The sequence below is a fragment of the Rhipicephalus microplus genome, chromosome 7 (assembly GCF_043290135.1).
Source record: "Rhipicephalus microplus isolate Deutch F79 chromosome 7, USDA_Rmic, whole genome shotgun sequence".
Lineage (NCBI taxonomy): Eukaryota > Metazoa > Arthropoda > Arachnida > Ixodida > Ixodidae > Rhipicephalus > Rhipicephalus microplus.
In genome coordinates, this window is record NC_134706.1 from 80691014 (window position 1) to 80717107 (window position 26094).

A 26094-nucleotide genomic window follows, 5' to 3' on the forward strand; every position below is an offset into this window, starting at 1 on the left:
AGGTTCAATAGCTCTCTAGTGCGGACTTCTTAATCATGCCCATTCTCCACTTGTCAGTCTCCGTTTTCTTCACTTTCTTCTTAACCGATAGTTCTTTTTGGTTTGGCCACCTGCTGTTTTCTAAGTGTTTACCAGTAAATTTTCTGGTTCGCTTCTTCCATTTTGTATCGACATTTTTCATGTACAAGTAGCTGAAAAGCTTCCTAGCCCAATGCTCCTCCCCCATTTCTCTCAATCGCTTCTCAAATTTTATCTTGCTGCTAGCTTCCCTGCCCTCAAATGATGTCCATCAACATATCACCTTGTACTCCCTGATTTGGTGTATTCCCGTGAGCTCCTAAAGCAAGCCTACCTATTCCACGTTGCTTAATTTCCAATCTTGCTTGAACTTCTCATCTCAGGCACAAGACCGCATTGCCAAACGTCAGCCCAGGAACATCTACAATTACCCAAGCGCCCTCTGTTGCTTTTAAGTTGAAGGTTACATGGAAAATGGTTCAGAAATGTCAGACAGATGAAGACGTGTTATGGACTGACGGGAGACGCCAGACATCGTGAGGTGTTAAGAAGCTTCGTTCCTAATTATCTACTGTTCGACATAAGTCTGTACGTACAACGCTGGTACAATTATTTAGCATCATTTTATAATGTGTCGCTCTATAAAAATTTGCAACATGGCCAGCTTCCCTCCTCATGCTTCACATAACGTAGATTTTTAAGATTTCCAAGAATCTGTGCAGATATCTATCAATTCAGACGATATTGATGTTTGAACATTTGGTGTAAGACGTCCGCAGATACGTGTGAAACTTCAAAAGCTGCGAATTCTATTACGGCGTACCTTAGAGAGCAAAGCCTCGTGATTTATCCAGACAAATTGGCGCTGGTTGCGTTCACGTGGAAGGCAATGACGTCATATTCCATCACAATCAATGGACAAATCGTTTGCTGCACCCCCACACACACAGGTTCTTGGGAGTCAACATTCATCGAAATCCCTGCTGGAGTCCTCATGTGACCAATTTTTAAAAAAGCCCCTAACAGCCATCTCCCAACTTTTCAACTTCCTCGGGGGAAAAAAGGGGGAACGTCAGTACGCGCAATGTTGCAGCTATACAGAACGTTGTTCCTGGGAACCTGCGGTACAGCTTGCCTGTTTTGACGAACACCTGCAAAAGTAGCATACGTACAATAAAAAACGCCCAGGGTCAGGCACGCCCCGCCATGTTGGTCTAGTGGCTAAAGTACTCGGCTGCTGACCCACAGTTTGCGGGATAGAATCCCGGCTGTGGTGGCTGCATTTCCGATGGAGGCGGCAATGTTGTAGGCCCGTATGCTCAGATTTGGGTGCACGTTAAAGAACCCCAGGTGATCAAAATTTTCGGAGCCCTCAACTACGGCGTCTCTCATAATCGTATGGTGGTTTTGGGACGTTACACCCCACAAATCAATCAATCAGGGTCAGGCACTCAGACTTTGTCGTGGATTAGCACGCTACACATCCACAGTGGAGACCATCGCAAATTACCAAAGATCATTCGGCCTCAATGCACATTACTCTAGAAGTGCTTCGAGCACATTTTAGACCCCCTGCCCACCATCCCGCTTCGCTTCCAGAATAACGACCGAGTGCCTTCTTCTGTAAGACAGTATTGATTTACCGTGGATGAGTGCCTTCCAGGAGGCCACACTCCTCTGAAAGGTATCCTGACCCCCCCCCCCCTTTCGTGTTTAGAGCACCCAAACCAACACTTCACTGTGCTAAGAAATCGCGAAAAAGCGGATCTCACAACACCAGCTTTGAAGCAGCTGACTCTACTTATGCCGCAAGAAGGACACAAACCACCACGTTAAACTTTATACGGATGGCTCGACAAATGTTAGGGGATCTGCAGGAGCTCTGATCTTCCCAGAAAAGACCGAAACCATCCAATTTTGCACGTCTCACAACACAACATCTACCACCGCAGAGCTCGCAGCACTCCGCTGTGCACTCCGCAGGAGTGATCAGGAAGCACCTCTGAAATGGTGCATTTTCACCGATTCAAAACCAGCTCTGTGTTGCATTCAAACTGCGCTACGTCATGGACCTCAAGACCGATTGGTACTGGAAACAAGACAATTGTATGAAGAAGTAGTAAAAAAAGGACGTGGTGTAACTTTTGAATTGTTACCAGGCCACTGCGGATTCATCAATTATGAGCATGCCAACGATGCAGAAAGAACACTCCAAAAAATGGCATGATGGATCCGATTTCACTGTCAAGAAGCGACGCAGCAGCAAGGAATAATACGTTCCTGCACGATGTCACCGGGTCTCTGTGGAACACACCCGGGTTTCTACACACCCGAGTTCACCCTCTGGACCAATACGTACGACCTTCCATTCCATTTGCGTCATCTAGATTTGAGACAGCCGCTCTCTGCCGTATGTGGCTTGGGGTTTCTTACACTAACGTCTTTGCTTGCCGCATCGGATGGGCAGACAGTGCTGCGTGTGATCATTGTGGCACTGACGAAACCATCGAACATATTTTGTGCAAGTGCCCTCAGTAAAACTGCCAGAGACAGACCTGTAGGTCACGTCAAAGCTATATTCCTATAGCTTTAAAGCCGAACGACCCAGGCGTCCTGAAGGATCTTTGAGGGGGACAACCATCACAGGGCGTGGTGATCCGTGATGACCGAAAATTGCCGGCCGAATAAGTATAGTCAGAATTTTCCAACTGCCCATACAAGAGCGAGGCACTCGCGCAAAGTGGTGGAAAACTTGCACTCGGATGAGGAGAGGAGGCGACTTGCGTAGGCGATTACACAATTTAGACCCTGTTGCCGCTGGGCGAGAACAGCGTCAATACCGTGTCCGCTGGCGTCAGTGCGAACTTCAGTGGGCAATAAAGGGTCGAAATGAATTAAGATGGGCGGAGAAGTGAGCAACGTAGTAAGTCGGCGAAACGAATTGGCTTGCTGGGGACCCCAAGAAAGTGGTGTGTCCTTCTTCAGTAGCTGTGTCAAAGGATGGGCAATGTCGGCGAAGTTGTGGACAAAATGCCGGAAATCGAAACAGATGTCGACAAAGCTCCGTCAATCTTTCGTGCAACGTGGTGTGGAGAAATCTTTGACGGCGCGACTTTTGTCGGGATTGGGTTGCACGCCATTAGCACTGACAAAATAGCCTAGTAAAGTGATTGTTTGGCGGCCGAAACAGCATTTGGAGGAGTTGAGTTGTAGGTCTGCCCTTCTGAAAACTTCCAGAACAGCTGACAGACGTCTAAGGTGAATTTTGAATGACGACGAGAATTCAATAACGCCATCATGATAACACAGTCACGTTGACAATTTGTAACCCCGTAGCAGGGAGTCCATCCTTCTCTCGAATGTAGCGGGAGCGTTTCATAAGCCAAAGGGCATTACCTTAAACTGAAAAAGTCCATCCGGTGTAAAAAATGCAGTCTTTTCACGGTCTGATTTGTCGACGGAAATCAGCCAGTATTCTGAACGCAGGTTGATAGAGGAGTAGTCAGACCCGTGCAGGCAGTCGAGGGCATCGTCAATCCGTGGCAGTTGGTAGACGTCCTTGCGCGTGACCTTGTTTAAGTGACGGTAGTTGACGCAGAACCGCCAGCTGCCATCTTTTTTTTAGAACGACTGGTGAGACCGATGGACTGCAAGATGGTTCAATGACGTCTTTTGTGAGCATTTTGTCAACTTCACGTTGGATGACTTGTCGCTCTGCATGTGACACGCGATAAGGACGTCGTCGGATCGGGCTGGCGTCTCCAGTGTTGATCCTGTGAGTAACAACTGACATCTGACCTAAAGGGCTGTCACCAAAGTCGAAGATGTCCCTGAAGAATGCCAAGATATGCAAGAGAACGGCTGCCTGTGCTGTAACGAGGTCTGGTGCGATCATCTTGTCCAAGTCGACATCAGTGGATCTCTGTAAAGAGGATAGAGTAGCGGGCAAAGAAGCATCTGCAATGAATGCAGAAACAGAACTTTCACTGGTGGAAGAGACGTTGGCTAGAGTAATGCCATCTGGAACAACATGAGTGCACCAACTGAAGTTCAGTATCGATAGCGACGCCACATTATTCGTAATCGTCAACAGAGTATGAGGAAGGGCAACATTTTTGTCTAATAACACGTCCGAAATCGGTGCCAGCACATAATCGCCGTCGGGTACCGTAGAAAATGACCTCATGGGTACATAGGTAATGGCTTGGGGCGCTAGGCGAACGTACTCGACAGAACACAAACGTGGTTGAGATATAGTAGGAGCGTCATAGCAAAAAGGTAGGTCAAGCTGAAGCAAGCCTATTCCACAGTCAATTAAGGCATAGTGCGTGGCAAGAAAGTCTATGCCCAGGATGAGTTTATGAGAGCACTTCTCGAGCACGGCAAAAAGCACAGTTGTGCAGCGGTCAGCAACACTAACACGTGCGGAGCACATCCCAAGCACAGGAAAAGTTCCACCATCGGCGACTTGGATGAGCGGAACTGTGGGCGGTGTTAAAACCTTTTTAAGGCGGCGGCGAAGCTTCGAGTTCATCACCAAAATTCGGGACCCTGTGTCTACAAGGGCAACAACAAGTGCATCGTCTACTTTAACGTCTATGAGGTTGCGTCGTGTCAGCATAGTCAGAGGATTTGGCTGGCGAATCGTCGATGCAGCATCACCTCTGGGAGCTGCATCGTCTAGTTTTCCTGAGCCAGATGTGCAGTCGGCGAAGAAGGACGGCAAAATCGGAGTGATCGTGACGATGGGCGACGAGACAAGGCTGAGCGAGGCTAGTGGCCAGGAGGGGATGGTGACCTTCAATGCACCCTCGACGAACCGTCACCACCGGCTGGCCGAGGCGGCGAGTTCCGAAGTAGCCATCATCTGCGCGACGGTTGTAGCCATAGGAAGGCTGACGCCAATACCACCTGCTATTGCAACAGCGGGCTACATGACCAACGTGATGGCAGTTAGATCAATTGAGCCGGTAATCAACAGTACTCCACTCAGCGGGATTGCGAGAGCGCGCTGGGAGCCTTTGGCCTTGGGCGTAGGAAACTGGCAGACGATGGTCAGACGTTCGGGAGAAGGCGGCGGCGCACACAGATTCCAGGCTAACGTTCGAAAGCTCTTGGCGAACGATGGAATGCACGAAAGGCACCATTTGGCAGCTGGACTCACAGGCACGATAGAAAGTTAAAGCAGGAGACATAGCTTCAAGTTCTCGACGAATGATCTTCGTGACGTGTTCTGCAGTCAGCGGTGCCTGTGGTACAGGCATGTGTTCTCACGATCATTTTGCTGCGGTGTTGGGAAGTCGAACGAACTGGTGGGAAATACGTCGGCTCTTGGCGGCCTCAAAACGCTGGCACTCTCGGATAATGGCATCTACTGTGTCACAGTCCTTGAAAATCAGCAAATCGAACGCGTCATCGGCAATGCATTTTAATAAGTGCTCCACCTTCTCGGACTCCTCCATGCCATCGTCTGCTTTGCGGCAAAGGGCGAGGACGTCCTGTAAGTAAGACAGGTACGACTCCGATGACGTTTGAGCGCGAGATGCCAGCTCCTTCTGCCAGTCGATTTGCCAAACAGTGCATGCATCTTTTCTTTGCGCGCATCCCAGCTCCCAATTTCCGCTTCGTGGTCTCAAACCACACTTTGGAAGTCCCTTTCAAAAAAATAGCATGTTCACCAGCATGACCGTTTCATCCCAGCGATAATTCCTGCTTGTTCACTCGTACAGCGGCGACCATTCTTTAATGTCGACATTGTCGGTCCAGCAGAACGTGCCAGGCTTTTTCAGCTCGGGCAGAAAAACTGTCGTCGTTGCGGTTGCTCCTGCGGGAGCTGGAGCCGAACCCTCATGTGCCATCGTGGAAGAAACCAAGCGTCGGCTGCTTCGTAGCTCCGTCTTGGTACCCGGCACCTCGACCAAAATGTCATGGGGTGAGAGTAGGCAAAGGGTAGAAATATATTTACAGATTGTACACGGAGTACAGAATATCCTTGAATCAAGATGGCGGAGTGGCAAGAACAACACGAGCTTTTGTTCAATCGCCTTCTTCGTCACCTTTATGGTGCATTCGTTGATGTTAATGATGACTTGTATCAAATATTCGCATAAAACGCGTGATGAAAAAAGCGTTAAACGAATTGACCTCGTCTCTGCATGTTACACTGCAAATGTAGTCGAAAGACGATAGTATTGTGTCTGAAGAGAGTAAACAAAACGTTTATTTGATGTTCTGCGCGAGAAAATTGGGGACTGGTAATCTGGAGGCGCAGCGTTAGAGTGCCTTGAGCGTGCAACGGAGGCAAACGAGCACATCAAGTCACGTCACACGTGAGACACGAGTGCTATCTGGCAGTTATCCTGAAAAATGAAGCGGTTGGTGTGCGCGCCCGTCTCTGAGGTGATATGGTGTAGAACGCAAGATGACGGATTGGTGCCACCACCATGTCATCTTAGCAAAGCGTTGGAAAGGCTTGCCTTTTCGTGCAAGCGTTGCATGGTCAGCGCAGCGTGATAAACGCTACGGTCCGTACAATTTCTTATGTATGCTTTTTCTAGTAAAAAAAACACATACATAGTATTGACGTGTTGTTATGGTGCGTCAGATATGCGCGAGAATTGATTTTTATTTGACAATCGCACAAATATGAATGCTCAATCTTGAGCAATATTGTTTGGCACTGCGGTTGGGGTCGGCCGTTTGGGGTATAGTTTGGACACTTTGGTGCCGTTTGGGATACCTTTGAGGGCGAACAAACAGACAAATATAGAGACAGACAGACAGACAGACAGACACACAGACAGACAGACAGACCAAAATGTTTGCGTCGAAGGTTCCCAAGAAAATTTATCGTCTTTAAAAGAGATGAGAGGTCTGGGGTGTGGCCTCCCTGGCGACAACCTGTTGGTGTATGCCCTCTCTCACCGAAGCATGCTTGGTCACCCTGGTGCCATATTTGGAAACTACCTCTCATGTGAACGCAGCAACGAACCGTCAGTCCTCAGTGCCCAGCGGCTGCTAAGCAACTCTCCAAGATGGCGGTCAGAGCTGTGAAGCGGGAGGGGGGGGGGGGCATGGTGCTTGGAATCTTTTTGTCTGTACAGGCTGCCATTGGAACGTTAGCTTGGCTACGTTGCACGCAAGAACGATATCTAGTGAGGCTGCTCTAACTGTGATATTCGAGTATTTTATGTGTTAAATGGGATCTAATGGGGCTCAGCGAGGTTAGGAAAAAAAGAGAGGCTTTTACACTGCTAAGCAACACATGTTCTATGCAACCGTGGATAGTTTACTGAACAGAACTAGGCGTGGGGTTTCAAGTGCAAAAGAACATCGCTGGCAAATTAGAGGAATACTATCGCATCAGTGAGAGGGTGGGAAGTATCATGAATAATTTGACAAAAGGTGCAGGATGAAGGTGGTAAAGCCCTAGGCACCTACATGGACCTATGATGATCATTTCGTTTAACGCTTCTAAGAAGATGTTGAATCAGCCTTTAATAAAGTAAAGACAGTATACTGTTCTGATGGGCTACTTTATTGCAGAAGTCGGTGAATATGGCAGCGGTTCTAGGAATGGAACCAGGAGGTATTAGTAGAGTTCGCAGAATGTACTAATTAGCAGATTTTGAATGCCCTCTTCAGAAAACAGGCTAATCGTTAAGTGGACGCAGCATAGTCCTAATGGCGAAACAAAAAATGAATTAGACTTCTATCTGCATGCACAACCACGCATTGCAGAGGATGCCGAAGTAGTTTGCAAGATCTGATACAGTGATCATATACTGGTAAAACATCGTGTTTACCTAGATTTTGAAAAAGCAAAGGCAGAAACTGAGACGCCACAAGCCAATTTATGGGCTAGTGGTGAGAAGAAAAGAACATAAATCAGAGTTTCTCTTCTGAATATATTGGAGGCTGTAAACATAATGAACGATAATCTTACTACTTTCATCAAAAAGTGTGCAAATGAAGTCGAAGGTCACTAGACAGGACTCTGGCAAACTGTTTCTGGAGGCGATAAATATTATTATGACACGACGTTGACCTGACAGATGCCTAAATTCTTCATGGCTGGAAAGATGACCCTGTAATCAATGTCTAGAAAATTAGGACCATGCGAGATAGCAAATATACTAAAAAACACCTAATCGTTATCTTTGGCTCCATCTTTCTTACTGAGACACTTGTAACTGGGTACACGAATAACTGGGTACACGAAGATCCGTGGTGGCCTATCCATTGGTAATTATGACAAATCATGATGACCTAAAATCACACCAAATATATAGTGGTAGGGAAGATTTCACAGCTAATCAATAGGCGCAAGGTAGCAGACATCAGAAGATATAACAAGGAGAAATTTGAACAGGCTGCAAAAAGCGGCAGAAGCCTAAAAGCTGCGAACAGAAACCTGTGTATAGGAAAAATTGGATTTATGCATTAGAGACAGAGTATGCAATGTCACAGCCAATGTGGATAGGATATTTTAAATGGCGGGAGGAGTTCTTAAGAGAGTTGCACAGACGCCAAAACAAGCATTATGTATCGTAAGAAACCTGGAGGAGTTCGACATCCTACCAGTCACGACAGCAGAAGTAAGGAAATCCCTTGAAGGAATGCTAAGAGAGAACGCCGCTGGGGAAGATAAGGTACAACGGACCTGCTAAAAGATGGCGAATTCGGGCACCTTATATACGAGCTGTCTCTAGACGGGAAGGGTAGCATAATCTTGGAAGAATGCCAACATCATTTCAAACTATAGAAAGGAGACATCAAGGGCTTGAAAAACTAGAGGCCAATCAGCTTACTGTCTGTTCTCTACAAACCATTTACAAAAAAATAAAAGTTAATGCACTTATGGCGACAATATAGTTTAGTGAATGAAATGACCCAGCAGGATTTCATACAGGCTACTCCACAATAGGCCATATTCAAACTAGCAATCAGGTAATAGCGAAATGCGCAGAATACAACCCAGCCCTATATATAGCTTTCATAGATTACGATAAGGCGTTTGACACGGTCGAGACATCAGCAGTAATGCAGGCACCACGGAATCAGGGCATCGACGAACCCTACACAAAAATATTGGAAGAAATCTACAGTGGACCCAAAGGTACCATAGTTTACTAAAAGGAAAGCGACATAATCCCAAAAAAGATGGGTGTAAGGCAGGGAGGGATGCACGTTCGCTCCAATGCTAGTCCCCACGTTTGTACAGGAGGTTTGCAGAACCCTAGATTCAGCCAACCGAGGAACGTCAGCAGGTCGAACTCCAAGCAAGCCTAAGCTCGGGTCACGCGTGTGCATCACCAACGCCATGGCTTGCCTTGCTGGTTGCTTAGTCGTCGTCTCACTTTGTCCTCTAGATTGGCCCCAAGTAAAGACCATAGCCATCCTGGGGACTGGAGGTGTAGTCACTATAGCGGGCTCATAATACAGCTTCAGACGACTAAGATGTACAATTTCTCTACCATGACGAGGTAAACCATCAATTGGTGTTAAAGGCTTCATCTCATATTTGACTGCTGACGTATGGGCGAGACTGTGATAGGGCCCGCGATATCCAGCCACTAATTTCAACGAAAGGCCAGGAGTACTCGGTGGAACCCAGAGCGAAACGAGGGCACCAGTTGTAAATGTAGGGAGAGGTCGGTGGGTGTGGTGGCGTAGCTTGTGGTTACGTTGGTGCTCGGTTGTCAGTGAACGGGCCAATTGTCTGAAAAATTTGGCGTTCCTGGCAACATTCAAAATTGCGGTGTACTCAGGTGAGTGAGGCGTATAGGGGAAGATAGTGTCCAGCGTGCATGATGGTTCGTGTCGGTACGACAGAAAGAAAAGGAAAAACCCTGCGGTCACGTGCGTAGCGGTTTTAAACGCATACGTTAAGTGTGGAAGGACAGTGTTCCAATTGGTGTGGTTTAAAGTGCTGTACACTATCAACACATCACCGAGAGTGCGAATAAATCGTTCTGTGAGGCAATTCGTCTGTGGGTGGTATGCTGTCGTCATGGGGTGACCGATGTTGCACTGAACGAGCAACGCTTGAATGACGTCAGAGAGGAAAACACGCCTCTTGTCACTCAAAACTTCGTGGGGAGCACCGTGGCGAAGAATTATGTTGCACAAAATGTAAAACTCGCTTTTCCTTGCGGTTTTTGTGAGTAGTGCTGCCGTCTCCGCGTAACGCGTGAGATGGTCCGCGCCAACAATTATCCACCTAATTACAAAAGACGATGAGGGAAGTGGTTCGTATAAGTCGATACCGACGCGAATAAGTAGACACACAGAGCAAGGCAGAGGCTGAATTGTACCAGCTTGGCGTTGAGATGAAGCTTTACGCCGCTGGCATACAGTACAAGCACGCACGTACTTGCCAACAAATGTGCATATGCCGCGCCAGTAGTACCGCTAACGCAGACGGTTGTACGTTTTGAGAGAATGGGCGTGACCGCTTTGCGGTTCACTGTGGACATCAATACAGATTTCCGAGCGCATGTGGTTGAGCATCACCATCAACCACCTATGTGTTGCAGCTTATTCATTGTGCTAAGTTCAGTGTGCAACGTATACATCGTATTTTTAAGCTTTCCTATGGTTTTAAATTTTTAGTTCGTGCGCCATGACAAAATATGTTGGAGAGATGGAGGTTTGAGTTTAAAGCGTCTTTATCTATGACCAACATTTTCGGGATTCTTCTTTTTTCCTTGATAGTTCCCACCCATTCATTCGTTCATCTTGCAAGTTACACTTGGGAATTCCTAAGCTGATATTGTTGTTTTTCAAGCTTCTCCGCGCGCCCGGGTTTGTGTATATTTATGAAGGAAGTTTACTCTGTAGTTAGGTTTCTTAAAACTCGCTTTCCAATGGAATATTTGTATATGGTCTCACGCAAGACAATATAAAAGGGTTTACTATATATGCTTTTCCCTCTTTAAATGTACGGTTGATTATACTCAGATCTTTAAGGTCATGATGTGTTGAAACGGGTGTGCAAAATGTATGTTCATGTCTGATTAAAAAACTGTTTTATAAACTTAGATCTGAAACACTAGTCAATAAAACTTGGTTGCAAAGAAAAAAATATTTTCGTCTCGACTTTAATGGCCATTTCTGCAATGTACCTGAAACAACAGAGCATTGCTTCGTGAACAGAAAATACGTCATTCTATTTTGAGATGTCCTCCAATGATATTTACAGAAAAATTTTGTAATTATTTCGTACACTGTTCGTTATATCATGGCAACATCTCTTGACTAAGTGCCATTCGATATATTCTTTTCTCATCAGTATACACAGTCTATGGAAGACGCGTATGCGGCACCGCAATGCTGACCCGATCACCTCTTCACGCACACATTTCATTTGAATGGTTATTCGCTTAAACGATGTTTAAGAGAAAGTTGACTTTCGACCACACTGGTGCCCCATCCTAATGAGGTTCTTAGCCCTGGCACTATTGCTGTGCAGCGAATGATGGTGAACTCTTCCTAGACCATATGAACGGCCACCTTCCAATTTCTTTCTCAGCAATTCTTGTACGTTCATGGTCGCTATCAGACTGCAACAGAGCAACTCTGTGCGATATTGTGTACTATTTACAACGCATTTTATTAAATACCCTGTTGAGTATAAAATAGATGCGTGGCTGTGTAATAGAACATCTGCCTGCTACCCAACGGAGCCAGGTTCAATCCCCACTCAGATCCAGAAAGTTTTATTGCTAAATTTATTTCCATCCTTCTCGATTTTTCGATCACCAAAGATGATGATTTTTTTTCTCGCCACTGATGATGCCGACGCCGGAATTTCTGCTAAACAAGCTTTTTAACGCTATCTCATTAAAATGTCCTCCCTGAAAAACACAGGGCTTGGCGATTAGGTTTCCAATGCAAAGCATTTTTAGTGAACTTCAGCGACTTCGAGCGTATCTCTTTCTCTATCTATCTATCTATCTATCTATCTATCTATCTATCTAACTAACTAACTATCTATCTATCTATCCAGCCACCTATGACTTTTAGCTCTCCTGGCTGTTTTGATATTGGTATCAATACCAAATTTATATGGCATAACATGACTATATGATGAGCATAACTGACTAGTCAGAACATAAAAATTATGATACGTAAGTCATGAATGTCATGGTTTACATTTCATGCTCTTGCTGCTCTTGCTGTGGTTATTTTCATATGACATTGCAAAACGGATATGGTATGACATGGCTGCATGACAAACATAGTGACAGACTCAAAAGTACAAATCATAATATGCATGTCATGTAAGTCAGGACTCCTGAATAACACTACGCTCACGGTGCGCTCACGGTCGTTTCGCTAGCCCCACATATACCGAATTTGGTATCAGGAGAAGTGAATGAATGGCGAAGGTAAATCACTAGTGCTAACATGATAATCATCAGATGCGTGTCATGTATGAAAGTGGCTACATGCCATGCTCGTGATGCACTCGCGGCTGTTACGCTAACTTCACATATACCAAATTTGATATTAGGTGACACTAACGGACGACGAAGTTAAAGAACACGTCCAAGCATTATAATCGTAACATGCGTGTCATGTAAAACATGACTACATGCTACGCTCATATTGCGCTCGCGGTCGTTTTGCTAGCTTCACCTATACCAAATGTGGTGTTAAGTGACGTCAATGAATGACGAAAGTATACCAATGGTGCAAACATCATAATCATGACATGTGTGTCATGTAAAAACATGACAAACAACATACCACGCTCGTGATGCACTCGCAGCCGTTTCGCTGGCTTCACATACACCAAGTTTGATATTACGTCGCGCGGATGGACAACAAAGCTAAATGACACGTCCAAACTATATAATCATGACATATGTGTCATGTAAAGCATGACTACATGCCACGCTCATGACGCGCTCACGGCCATTTCGCTAGCTTCGCATGAAACCAATTTCGTATCACGTGACATGAATAGACGACAAAGGTAAATGACGCGTCCAATAATGATGATCTCGACATGCGTGTCATGTGAAACGTGACTACATGCTACGCCGATGGCGTGCTCACAGGCGTTTTGCTAAGTCATTGACGGCGTGATTTACGTCCACTCATTATCTGATTTTAAAGTGGCATATCAACCTTCCTACTTCATGCTTCGCATATCATTGATTTTCCGTGGGATCTCCTAATTGTTTTTGCCGCACCGCCGTATAACCGTGCTTTTTCTGCTTCCTAACTGGGCGAGGGACAAGCATGCACATCTAAATATGTGCTGAAGCTTATTGACACACGCCGTTGCGTTGCTTCAGTCAACCTTCTAATTTCACATTTTACACACGCATATTTAGCGAATATAGCGGAAAAATACAGTTTCGACAGCCTCAGCGATGCCGATTCATGATGGCTGGTGTAGAAGGCCGTAGGCGTCTTCAAAGAAGGTACCCTTGATATGTCAACTCCGCTGAGAACGCGATCAGAGACAGGTAGCGTCCGACGAAGTAGAACAGGACGTAATCACTGGCTGGGATATCGAACACAGCCAGAGTGAGGCCGCTGCTGCAAGGCCTCCATCGAGTTCTAGTGTGATGCAGAAATTGACTGGATTCTTTCAGTGCAAAAATTAGCCTTCGGTGCTGCCCTACTGAAAATTCCTATAGATAAGACCCGTATCAATACGATGTTATTGGTTTCAGGTGATAAACGGATTATGGCCCATATAAGAAGTATAAGGATTACGGCCCATATAGGGAATATAGTACGTATAGAGAATTTTGGACCATAGAGGACGTATGGGGTATATGGGCCATACAGGAGTTATGGGGTTTGTGGGTAGCCTAGGTGATATGGGTCCGATGAATTTCCTAGATCCTGCTAAAAGTGTAGCAGCTTGGGCTAGTTGGTATGGCATGATGATAGTTATAGCGCGAGAACAAAACGACGACACAGAGACAAGAAGGACACGTGTCTTTCGTGTCCTTCTGTCTCTGTGTCGTCCTTGTGTTCTAGCGCTATAACTATCATCCTGCTAAAACACATGATGTAGTGCGAAAAAGAGAGAATGGTCACAAAGAACCACACATCATATAATTTTAGGCAAACATAAACTAGCCCAAGGACAAGTCCTTCTGCAGAACATCCCCGGTTCCTATGGCCAAGTAGTAAGAGTGATAAGTAATGTTTGCCTGGGTGTATTAACGAGGCAATGCCAATTTATAAAGTGTAAAGAACACGAATATGCCAAACAGGCCATTTAATGGCGCTTTTAAAGTTCAGTAGGCTGAATGGGTGAAACAACGTGTTGTAAATAGTGTCGTATCGGGACATTGGAGAAAAATGGCAAGACAAACATTTTCTCATCATCAAATGTTTATTTATACGATAAAACATTTTACAATGAACTCTTTATCTTTCTCAGCCAACTAGGTGCATGCATACCTGCTGGCTGCTTCATGAATTCGACAAAGCCATCCGCATTTTAATGGGAAAATACATGTAGCACTTATTCTATATTTTACTTATTTGTTTACCTGTAAGTTAAAACATTAAGCAATTACCATAGAGGGTACTGACAGAAAATTTTGTGACTAAGATAGCCTGCGAGATTGATTCTCTTGATCATGTATGTATCGAAAAATATGATGAGCAATTATACCTTAGTAGGCCAATTATATCAATATTGAAGTTTTTCTGCCTGATTCAGTGCTACGCACCGCACCTCGCATCATTGAATCACTGAAAAAGACCTGAAGCTGAGTCTCAACTTACAGGCGCCACCATTGTGTCCAAGCTCAAAGTTTTCACAGCTATATTATTTACATCATACTCGTTGTTGTCCTTTGGCCACACTTGTGCTAGCAGGCTACTATTCATTGTGTTGTGTTCATGCCTGATGTGAACATGTGGAACGTGAGGAAGCCTCAAGGAAATCTTTGCACCCAAACGACATTGATTAAGTTGACGGCAACGACATTGTGCTGCATATGCAGCGGCAAAAAAATGTGAGCACACAATGCAGGCAGCACGGAAGTGCGTCAGTCTTCTGTGTGAGGAAGGAGCAAAATACGCCTTAGTGGGCCATCTCTCAAGCCAAAAGCGCCGAGCTCGAGCTACTTGCCCCAGCGTTTCGATTCCTATGTTGATTGTCGCCGCCTGTTTTAACTCTCAATAGACCTGCTGTTCAATTACTATTCATGCCAGGAAACCCCATTTCATGTGTACCATTTTGAACACTAGCTAGCATTCGTTGCACTCGGTGGCTCATGTTCTCGGAGCCGTGCCAAACTTAAACTAGTCTGTAATTAAAAGACAGCCATTGTCCATCTGTCCCATGTTGCAGCAAGCAATTCGCTGCATCGTGACTCATAGGCTGTCAACAATGTTAATGATGCAAGACAAAAATTTGGGTCCGTACCTCTTTAAGGAGTAATCACTACTCACAACCTTCCAATTTTTCACTGTTAGGGCCCTGTTCAGGGGCACCTATTTGCCCTCTTGATTGGCAAAAACCCCAACACGGGGCTACTATCGGGCTCTTGTTCTGTAGCTGAAGGACACTCCACGGGAGCTTTGTGGCCTTCTTACGTCACGACAGCAGCAAAGACCGCTGCTCCTTCTTCTGCCTCTCAGATGAACCTGCATAGGAAAAATGTCTCTGTTATGCTTTTTTGTGTGAAGGAGGAAACGATATGTAGTATAGCCAATTAAAGGCACAATTGCGTCAAAGAGGAGACCTCTTCATCTTGTTCTTCGAGTGCCTTAACGATAATAATAAATGTCCCGCCATTTAGGGGCTTGGGTCATCTGTTGTCATCACATAAATTGGTTTCATTTTTTTATAAAGTGTAGCAGAAGGCGGATATACAGGAATTGGTCATGCTAAAATATGATTCACATAAAAAACAGCACCAATAACGACGGACAAGAAAAGAGGGAGACAGACAGCGGCACTGACTTACGACAATATTTATTTGCTAGAACTGCACAATATTTACTTGAGTAGTAGTATCTGACAAAAAAGAGAAAAATACAAAACAGAGAAAACAGAATTCACCTAACAACCGAGTAATCATCGTGGTAACGAACCATGAACAACAGGTGTGCCAACGTTCTGAAGAATGTCTTTTTGTGATAGAACAATCGAGGACCTGCTGACACATGCACTGCACAGCCTTTTGATTTCTGCAGCCTCATAAATTTCGTGTATCTTCTCATCCCGATGACGCCTAATGACGGTAAAATGATGAAAATTGGCGACACAACCGCAGTCTCGACAATGAATGCCGAGGTGGCCCGAAACTGTAGAGGAGACGTTGTGAGCGTGCTCTTTCAGTCGCTCATTTAAACACCTGCCTGTTTGGCCGATGTACCACTTGCCGCAGGACAGGGGTAGAGCGTACACCACCCCTTCGATGCATGGAACGTACTTCTTCCGATGCTTGATTTTGCAGCCTCGCTCTCCCCTGGAACCAGAATTTACGGCCTTGCACAACCTAGCCAGCTTTTCTGGGGCAGAAAAAAACCAGGTATACATCGCACCTGCTTGCTACTTTTTTGAGGTTGTGGGTGACGCCGTGGATATAGGAAATAATGGCAAAGTTTCGTTTCTCCCGTCCCTTATTCTTTGTATGAGTTCTAGCATTATTCTCTGGGCTAATTCTGATTTCTCAAAGTAGACACTCAGCAACGGCGGTAAAAACGTACAAAGGCAAACCAGCTTCAGTAAGGCGTTTAGTTTGCTGATTAAAGCTTGACTGAATCGTGTGATGGCTGGACCATCGCAGAGCGTTTGTGTAGCAAGTCTTAGCCATAGTGCGCGTCATCACTTTTGAATGTGCTGAACCAAAAAGGATGACTGGCTCGTTAGCGCGTGGCTCATAAGCCCAACACACGTGGGAAGGACTCAATGTTAACATCAAATCTAGGAACCTGATGGCTCCTCTGTCCGGAACTTCATGTGTTATAACAAGCGGAGAAAGGCACTTACTGAAAGTTTCCAAAATACTAGTTGTTTCAGAAGAACCAGAGAGACCACAGAACCGATACGTCTTCGGTTTATTGTTGACAGAACACGAAAAAAAATATGCAGAGCGTGCCCCTAGCTACTTCTTCTTCCTCGCCTCCGAGCTCCATCTTCAATCTGTTTTCTACATCATCCCGGCGGCCAGATTCAACCGAAGCAACCTTCGAGCGAATACAACAGTTGAATCGGCCTCTTGACTAATTTTCCTTCAGGTGTACGAAGCAAGCATGTTCTCACTAGTCCATCCTTGCCTGGGAAAATCTTCTCGACCTTGCAGAGTTTCCACTGAGTTCTTTTTCGCGCTTCTCCAAGCGGAAGTACATCTCCTTCTTGTACATTTGTGTGACGCTCTGTTTTTCTGCTGGCACACTTAAACTCCCTCAGGTACTCTTTTTTTCCATCTGGTCCACCATGTTATCATTGCCCGTTTTCTTGCACTCCAGTAATTCAGCAAACTGTGTTCTTCAAGTCTGTTTTCTTCCTGCTTGTTCATACCTTGCCTGCCTCCTATAACGTCCGCCGGTGTGATGGGTTGTGGCTCGTTAGGATCGTCATACACATAAGTAAGAGGCCGGTTGTTAAGTACTCCTTCTGTTTCAACAACCACAGTCCGTAGTTCTTCTTCATCCAAAAGTCGAGCACCTATAGGTTTTGCCATGGATGTCTTAAAGCTTCTCATCAGTCTTTCATAAAATCCTCCCCACCATCGAGCTAACTCTACAATAAACTTCCATTTTATTTTCGGGTTACTGGTATACTGTTGAACCCTTTCATCTTCCATCTTTAATATCTTGTTCATCTCTTTCTCAGATTTCTTGAATGCCCTTGCATTATCACTGTAAATAGTTGTACAAATTTCTCTTCTAGCTACGAATCTTCGGAACGCCTAATAAACGCTTCTGATGACATCTTCTTGACAAACTCGAGTTGTATGGCTCTTGTTACTGCACACGTAAATATCACAATGTAAAACTGCAATTTTTTCGCCTTTCTTCTCTCGAGCATTTAGCGGTCCAGCAAAGTCTATACCAACTGTGTCGAATGGCCTTGTCTGTGTTATCCTGTCAGCTGGTAGTGATAGAATTTCTTGTGCCATTGGTCTAGAATTTAATCTCCTACATGTGATGCATTTCTTTATCACATATTTCACCATATGTCGGGAACGCAGTATCCAAAACTTCGTTCTTAGATGTGTCATTGTTGCCGCAACGCCGCCGTGCATTGTCACTTGTAGCGCGAACAGAACTAAGAGTTCTGAAAAGTGACTTTCTCTTGGTAAAATAATAGGATGCTTCTCGTCAAAGCTTAAACCACTCCACTGAAGCCTCTCTTTCACTCTTAGGACACCTTGATCATCTTCGAAGATGTTCCTGCCGTACAGATTCATGTTATATATTCGTGTCACTGCATTTTGTAGCGTTTTCTGCTCCTGCTTTATCAGCACAAACTCTACCTTGACCAATTCTTCTCCTGTCAGCGAACCTGTTTTCCTTTCTTTTCGTCGGTTTCCTATATAACGCATCACTCACGCGGTAACTCGTAACGCTTTCTTGTATGATCCAAATCTACTCACATCAATTATCTTTTCTTCACTCGTAGTGGTAGTAAAGCTTGCCACTGTCTTTTCTTCGTTTTGTTGTCATCACTGTTCGATTCTTGCGTGATGTCATAATCAGGCCTTTGTTTTTCATTCTTGATCCACGTGGGGCCTTTCCACCATAATTCACTGTCCAGCAAAGCTTTCATCTTCATCCCCCTTGTCATCAAATTCACAGAATTTTCATCACTTTTAACCTAAACCCATTGACTCTCATTGGACTTGCTCTTAATTTCTGCTGCGCGGTTGCGAACAAACAGATCTTTCGCCTTGCTAGACTTTATCCAGCATAATACAATTTGAGAGTCAGTCCAGAATTTCACATTCCTTAGTTTACTGATGAAATTCTCAGTTATATGACTGGCCAATCTGACTGATATTGTGGCCGCCAACAACTCCAATCTTGCTAGTGTAATCTTTTTGATTGGAGCGACTCTACCCTTTGCAATGATTAAATTTGCTTCATTGCTTTCATCGGAGTATTTTGTTACAATGTATGCTGCTGCTCCATACGCCATTGGACTCGCATCGGAGAACACGTGTAGAGTCGATGCTTTCACTTCAGCTTGCCTGTTGTCATAGCATCGGTTGATTGATGATTGATTTGTGGGGTTTAACGTCCCAAAACCGCGATATGATTGTGAGAGACGCGGTAGTGGAGGGCTCCGGAAATTTTGACCACCTGGGGTTCTTTAACGTGCACCCAAATCTGCGCACACGGGCCTACAACATTTCCGCCTCCATCGGAAATGCAGCCGCTGCAGCCGGGATTCGAACCCGCGCCCTGCGGGTCAGCAGCCGAGTACCTTAGCCACTAGACCACCGCGGCGGGGCCATATCATCGGTTAACGGTGAAGTCATCTAAGTGCTCAAGCTCCTCCGACCAGTCCTGCAAGCTGATCTATGCTGGCTTGGTGACGGGTCATCCCATTTCAGTTTATCCATCCATATTTTTTGCAGCAATATTTTTGCTCTAACTGAAAATGGTGTCAAAAAAGCTAAAGGGTCATATAGCTTTGCCGTCGCCTGCAAAACCTGTCTTTTTGAGAGTTGTCTCATGTCCTTGTAATTTCGCCATGTAGTGTCGGGAAAGCTCAACACGTCGTCTACGAAATTCCATTTCAGTCCCACAATCTTGATTTGTCCTTCTTTTCTTATCCCTCGATCCAAATCCTCTCCTTCTTCATCAAATAGTTTTCTTAGCTGGGCGTCATTTGAAGCCCATTTTCTTAAATTCATTCCCGCATTGCGAAAAATATCTCGTGCTTCTTTGTATATCTTTGTCGATGTCGAGTATTTGTCGGCTCCTAGTAAAACGTCATCGACGTAGATTCTTTTCCGGAGTTGCGCCACAACTGCAGGATATTTTTCTTCGAATTTATCCAAATGCTGATGAATCGGGGCCGCTAGAAGGAAGCTACTTAGTGTAGTTCCGAAAGTAACCCTCGTCATCTTCCACGTTTTTATCTTCGGGGTTGGCATATCTTCGCTGGGTATTCTTTCCCACCACATAAATCGCAGTGCGTCTCGGTCATTTTCATGTATCTTGATCTGCAAGAATGCTTTTTTCACGTCGGCTGACATAGCGATCTTGTGATGTCGAAAGTTCATCAGCAAGCTTCTGATGTCGGGGTTTAGGTTTGGCCCCTTTTCCAAGTTGTCATTCAAGGATTCATCTGGATTCTGGCTTGACGATGCGTCAAAGACGATCCGTATTTTGGTCGTTGTTCGGTCCTTCTTACTTACTACTTGATGCGGCATGTAGTATACAAATTTATTCTGTATATTGAATACAGCATCTTCTTCGACGTTTTCTGCTATTTCTTGCTCGAAGCACTCTCGAATAGTTTTGTCAAAGGCTAGGAGCACATCTTTATCCTTGCATAATTTCTTGGTCACCTGGATAAGCCTCTTCTCTGCAATGATGTTATTGTCGTCCAGTGTTACGTTTTCCTTCCATGGTAGCCACACTTGGTAACTTCCTGCCTTGAACTCCATTGTTTGTCGGACGTAGTCTAGCACATGTTCATCGTTCATCTTTGTTGCAGGTTTCTCCTTGATGCCCATGTTTTCCAAGTCCCAGAATCTCTGCAGTTCGTCCACAGTCGGGCCCGACTTGGCACTGACCTTGAGTACCATAACCGTCGATGATTTCATCGGCACACAATGAAGTCCTGCAGGACCTTGGACAATCCATCCCCATATTGTTTCTATTGCCATTACTTTTGGATGAATCTCGCAAATGCGACCAGTGACTACAGTCCAGTAATAATCTGCTCCAATTATTATAGAAGTTTCCATATTTTTCTTTCTTTGTCCGTCTTCTCGTTGTCATCAGCCAAAGAAATTTCCAGCTATCTTGCTCTTTCGTGTATTGTCAGCGGTGGCGATGGTAGCACGTCACAGGATATAACTTCTATCTCCAGTGCCTCAATCGTGACTGGCTCCGATGTGGGATCCTTCCTTACGCTGACCTTGACGACTTTCATGTCTAGTTCCATCTCTCCTCCTCCAAATGATCCAACAGTAATCCTTTCGGATCTTTTTACCTTGCACGCTAGTTTTCTTGACAATCTTTTGAGGATTAATGTCCTCTGACTCCCGTTGTCCAGCAGAATCTGTGCGTAGCACCCGCTGTCTTCTCCCTCCGTCCACGAAAAGGCTGTCTGCAGTAGTATGCACTTGTGTTCATCAGACTGCTGTGCATGCATGTTGCAGGACTTGCTGGTGTCTAACCGGTCAGGTTGCGCGCTTTTACGCACTTGCTCAACATCACCACTTTGCTGCTGTGCAGACTTTCCTGCAGGCGTACGTGGTCGACACATGGATGTCGCGTGCCTTCCCTTGCATGTTTTGCAGCATACGTTAGCGCAGAATATCTTCGCCGTGTGGTGAGGTCTGGTGCATCTGAAGCACCTTCGTTCCCGTCGCAAGGCTTCTTTCTTCTGTTGCATACTAATGCTTCTTCTGCAATCTTCCGTGTAGTGTCCAGTCATCTCACAGAATGTGGAGTTCTTAATGGAGGTGCTTTGAAGCGTAGATGTTCTAGTCCACCTCATACTGTGCGGTGACTGGGTCACTTCGTATTTTTCCTCTCGAGTTTCTTCTCTGCTGCGTATATATATGTTTGAAAACTCCATAATTTCTTTCAAACTGCTCGTGCTGTCTCTTGACGCTGAGTCCGATTCTGTAGTTGCTGGTCTGTTGTCACCTTTCTTTAACTCCTTCATCTTCATCTCAATCCTCATATCAACCGGTAGCGCAGATTTTACAACAGGAGCTATCACTGTGGCATAACTATCCATTTCCACTCCTAACGACTGCAGTGCTCGTGTTTTCACTTGCAACGTTTGGAAGAGTTTCTTCAACCCATCTACATCTTTAGGACTCTTCACTGCTTCCAAGTTTGCAAGCTCTTTTATGTAAGTCTCTCTTAAATTATCTTCTCGTCCGAAGGTTTCTTTCAGAAGAGCGACTGCATGCTCGTAATTCTGATCAGAAAACTGCAAACCTTCTATGAGAGACGCAGCCTCCCCGCTCAGAGACGCCAGAAGATAATTAAATTTTCGATTCTTCGGCATGTTCACTCTGTTATGCACCGATGTCTCGAACTGATGCGAAAACCTTGGCCATGCTGTTTTTTTCTCATCAAACTTGATCATTTCGAAGCGTGGCAACTTAACAAGCTCTTGCGTCTCCAAAATTTGGTTAGTACCTTGCACTCAGCTCGCCTGTTCTGTGACTATTCTCGTAGTCAGTTGCGTCGCTCGTTCTAAATCGCGTAATTGCTCCTCTATTTTTGTCGTTGCAACGACGATCTTCATCTCATAATGCAAAACTCTTTCAAATTCTGCCTCCGCGTCGTCTTCTTCAATGAACGGTTCAATCTGTTCGTTAACTAGTCTTAGCGTCTGTGACACGCTCTTCATCTGGTTCAGAAGCGTCATAAGTTGCGCTCGATCGGCGTCTTCTTCTATCTTCTTGTCGATTTCGCTCATAAGCGTCGTCACATTTGCTCGAAGCGTCTTCCGCTTCTTCGATAAGACCTATTTATTCCTGCTTAAAACGTGTTGAAAGAGCTCTTGCCTGTTTATGTGCGTTGCCAACAGTCGTCGGTCGTGGTCCTTCTCTCGACGGTTCGTCCTTGAGCCAGACGCTGCTGCTTCGTTCTTCAACCCGTTGTTGCGAATGGGGTTGAAGTCTCTGCGTCTGTTTTCAGATCATCCTGGTCACGGCGCCATGTTTCAGAAGGACCAGAGAGACCGCAGAACCAATACGTCTTCGGTTTATTGTTGACAGAACAGGAAAAAAAATATGCAGAGCGTGCCGCTGGCTACTTCTTCTTCCTCGCCTCCGAGCTCCATTTTCAATCTGTTTTCTACACTAGTCAATCACGAACCGTCCCACGAGGTTCCAGCTTGAAACAACACGAGGAAGTCGTCAATATAGCGTAATACTTTTTTAACAGTTGTCAATTCCAAGCAATTCTGAGTGGCACAGTCACGGCTGGCTAAAAATAAACCACTCAAAATGGGCGCAAGGCAAGGTCCTATGCACACCCCTTGACGTTGCAAGTAAATACGATCATCCCACTCTGCAAATGTCGACCTTAGGTAATACTCTAGCAGTTCCATAAAACCTTCAACAGATATGCCTACTGCATTCTGATAATTCACTTCGCCAAAACTGTCAATGCACCCGCAAATGCAAGCTCGAAGCTCATTGTGTGGCAATGAGTAGTACAGATCTTTAATATCTATTGAGCATGCCTGGTAGCCAGAAAATTTGTTATCTTTAAGAACGGAAATCAAATTATTGGAACTTTTAGCTAGGAACGAATCGTCTATGCTTATTAACATCAGTTTACCCTGAAGAAATTGTGCCAGCATTTTTTGCCACGAGTTCGCCTCAGATACTATAACACGAAAAGGACAGGTAACTTTGTGCGTTTTCGCGTTAGGAAATATTTCCATGCTAAAGTTTTTCCCGCCATCCATCTTTTTTACCAAACCATCCAGATTCAACGTTTTACAGACACTTTTTGTCTATGTTTTAAGCTTTGGAAGCGACACATTAGCTTGGGGCTGAAAAACAGAAAAAAAGTGCTTCACCACCTTTTTTTTTTTATAGAGTTCACTCGGAATAATAACAAAACCTCCCTCCTTATCTGCTGCTACCAAGTTCAATGACTTATCCTTCAAGAAGGATTTTACTTTCTTTACAGGAACCCAGTTTAAGCCTGCTCTATGGTTACAAAGAATGTCACAACCCTCGGAAACACACCCCTTGGCACAGTCAGCAGGCACCTTCTTGGAAATTCTGTGGACCAGGCTCAAAAGTTCCGCCCTTCACCTTCTTGGTTCAACAGCATACTTGGGGCCACGGCTAAGCACACTGCGGATGTTCTCAGGCAAAGACACTGTCTGTCTGTCTGTCTGTCTGTCTCCTTCTTTTCTTGTCCCTCGTTATTGGCGCTGTTTTTTATGTAAATCATGTAGCAACTCGCCCAAGCAGCCACGTTAGCTAAAATATGAATTTAATTAAACAATTCAGTAAAATATACAGAGCACTCTCCAAAAAGCAATTGAAGTGGCCCCGCTACACTTTTCGTACATGGTCAGAAAATGTTTTTGGGGGTAGTCGAGGCACCTGAGAGCATGTGAGACAGACATAATAGGGCAGCACGCAGCCTGTAATCTATAATTTATCATCAGTCGCCTGAAAGACGCTGTTTTTTCTCAAAAAATTAGGCTTCAAATCCAACTGATCACTCTTCACTTCAAGTACAATGTCTACAATCGCAACGATAAGCTGCCACGTGCCAGTGCACCTGTTCGTGATTACACTGAGAAGAAGCCCATGTTTAAAGAAAACAAAGCGAATGAAAGCGCTCAAGGTCATGATGCACGTTAATAAATAGGCATAGCTTCTTGCCCCCTAGTCCTCCACTCCTGCGCAGCTTTAATTGCGCTCACTCGAACGAAAGCAGAAAGAAAGCACGTAAACGATGTGACAAAGTCCTGTAGCTCCACTAGTACTTCGCAGATAGCAAAAAATTTTGCAACAGTCAATTTGGGATTAAGTTTCTCTAATGAAGGCATTCGATGATTGCTTGGAAAGGTTTTCAGGGCTTCTTCATTACAAGGCAATGCGAACATGTGCCTGTAACATGAAGGTAGGCATTCTTCCACCTGATATGGTTTGGTTATGACACAACTTAGCCATCACAATTCCAGCTTGCTGTTTCACATTTAGTCGACCTGTTCCAAAATTTCACCCACTCTACAGACCACCCCTTTAGATCAGCCAATTATTTAACAATGAAGGGAATTTGATAATTATGTGAGCAAATATAGCACATGCATACAAAAAAGATAAGTGCAAGCAGCAGCAGTGTAGACGGTATATTCAGGCCGTATGAGGAATGTTGGGGAACTGGTAGTGATACGTACTAATGCATCAACAGCAAAGCAAAATGTTCAAAAAAAGCGCAGCTGCCTACCTTGTTATTTATGAGGGCCAAACTGTCAGCAGCAGTCCCCCACTGGCACCTGCACACCAAAAAGAGAAATTTTGGATAGTTTAGTCAGCCATAAGATAACGTGATTCCACACAAGCATGCAACCATAGTTGACACAGACGAGCACTTAAACAACATTAAAAAAAGCCCTTAAGCACAGCCCCTAATGAGCCCTTCGCAGCTACACGAGCCACCAACAACCACTTCTCCGAAGCATGCACGCTCTTGCACCCTCCTCCGAAAGAACGCACTGCGTCACTAGCCAGCATGCTTCACAACAAACGCTGGTGCAAAAGCCCGAAAAATTGAGAACTCAGGACACAATGTCACGTGGAAGCCGCTACAGTGCTATCAGACAAGCATGCAAAGAACTTTTTCCTTTCAAGGCCTTACCTTTGTTTTGCTATGCATGGATGAGTCATGTCAATAATCCTCGAACCATGGTGCAAATGGCAACTATTGGCACCCTTGTTCAAAAATTATAGCAATGGAGAATCGAGATTAGCAGTTACTTCTTCTGGATTCAATCTCACTTAACTCTACAAAACAAAATGCTCGTTAAAGCAAATGTGAGCGCTTCCAAGAGTGAAGGGATCTTCGTGCTGTTAGTAGTCTCAACAAAACCTAAGCGCTGAGAGCACACTATGTAAACAAGCCGTCTAATGATAGTTAATCAAATGGCAAGTGCTTGCACTCGCACCGGCGCGTTTATGTCCATATTGTTATGTCCGATCGCCAGTGAAATATTGTATTGTAAATGAATAAAGTATTAACAGCTCACTGCGTGCTAGCCATGTTTTTCAGGACTATAAAGTTCTACCATCTATCCATCCACCCTTCCACCTCACATACATGCACACACATAGTTAAATCACAATACAAATCAGATGTGTTAATCAATAATGGGAAAAATATTATACTGTACTCAGATAAACTCAGGCA

At 44.9% G+C, this 26094-nt stretch overlaps 1 protein-coding gene across 4 annotated transcripts in view; it reads left to right on the top strand.

The window, feature by feature from the left end:
- The window catches only part of LOC142767517 (japanin-like-RA1), a 227720-nt gene extending 201836 nt beyond the window's left edge, over positions 1 to 25884 (top strand). For 3 of the 4 annotated variants that reach the window (XM_075869323.1, XM_075869324.1, XM_075869326.1), the window contains one exon: positions 23857 to 25884. In XM_075869323.1, coding sequence (XP_075725438.1) covers positions 23857 to 24155 — 299 coding nt within the window. In that variant the 3' untranslated portion in view covers positions 24156 to 25884. The remainder of the gene's footprint in view (positions 1 to 23856) is intronic. The other variant, XM_075869328.1, reaches the window with a different exon arrangement.
- The last annotated feature ends 210 nt before the right edge of the window (positions 25885 to 26094 follow it).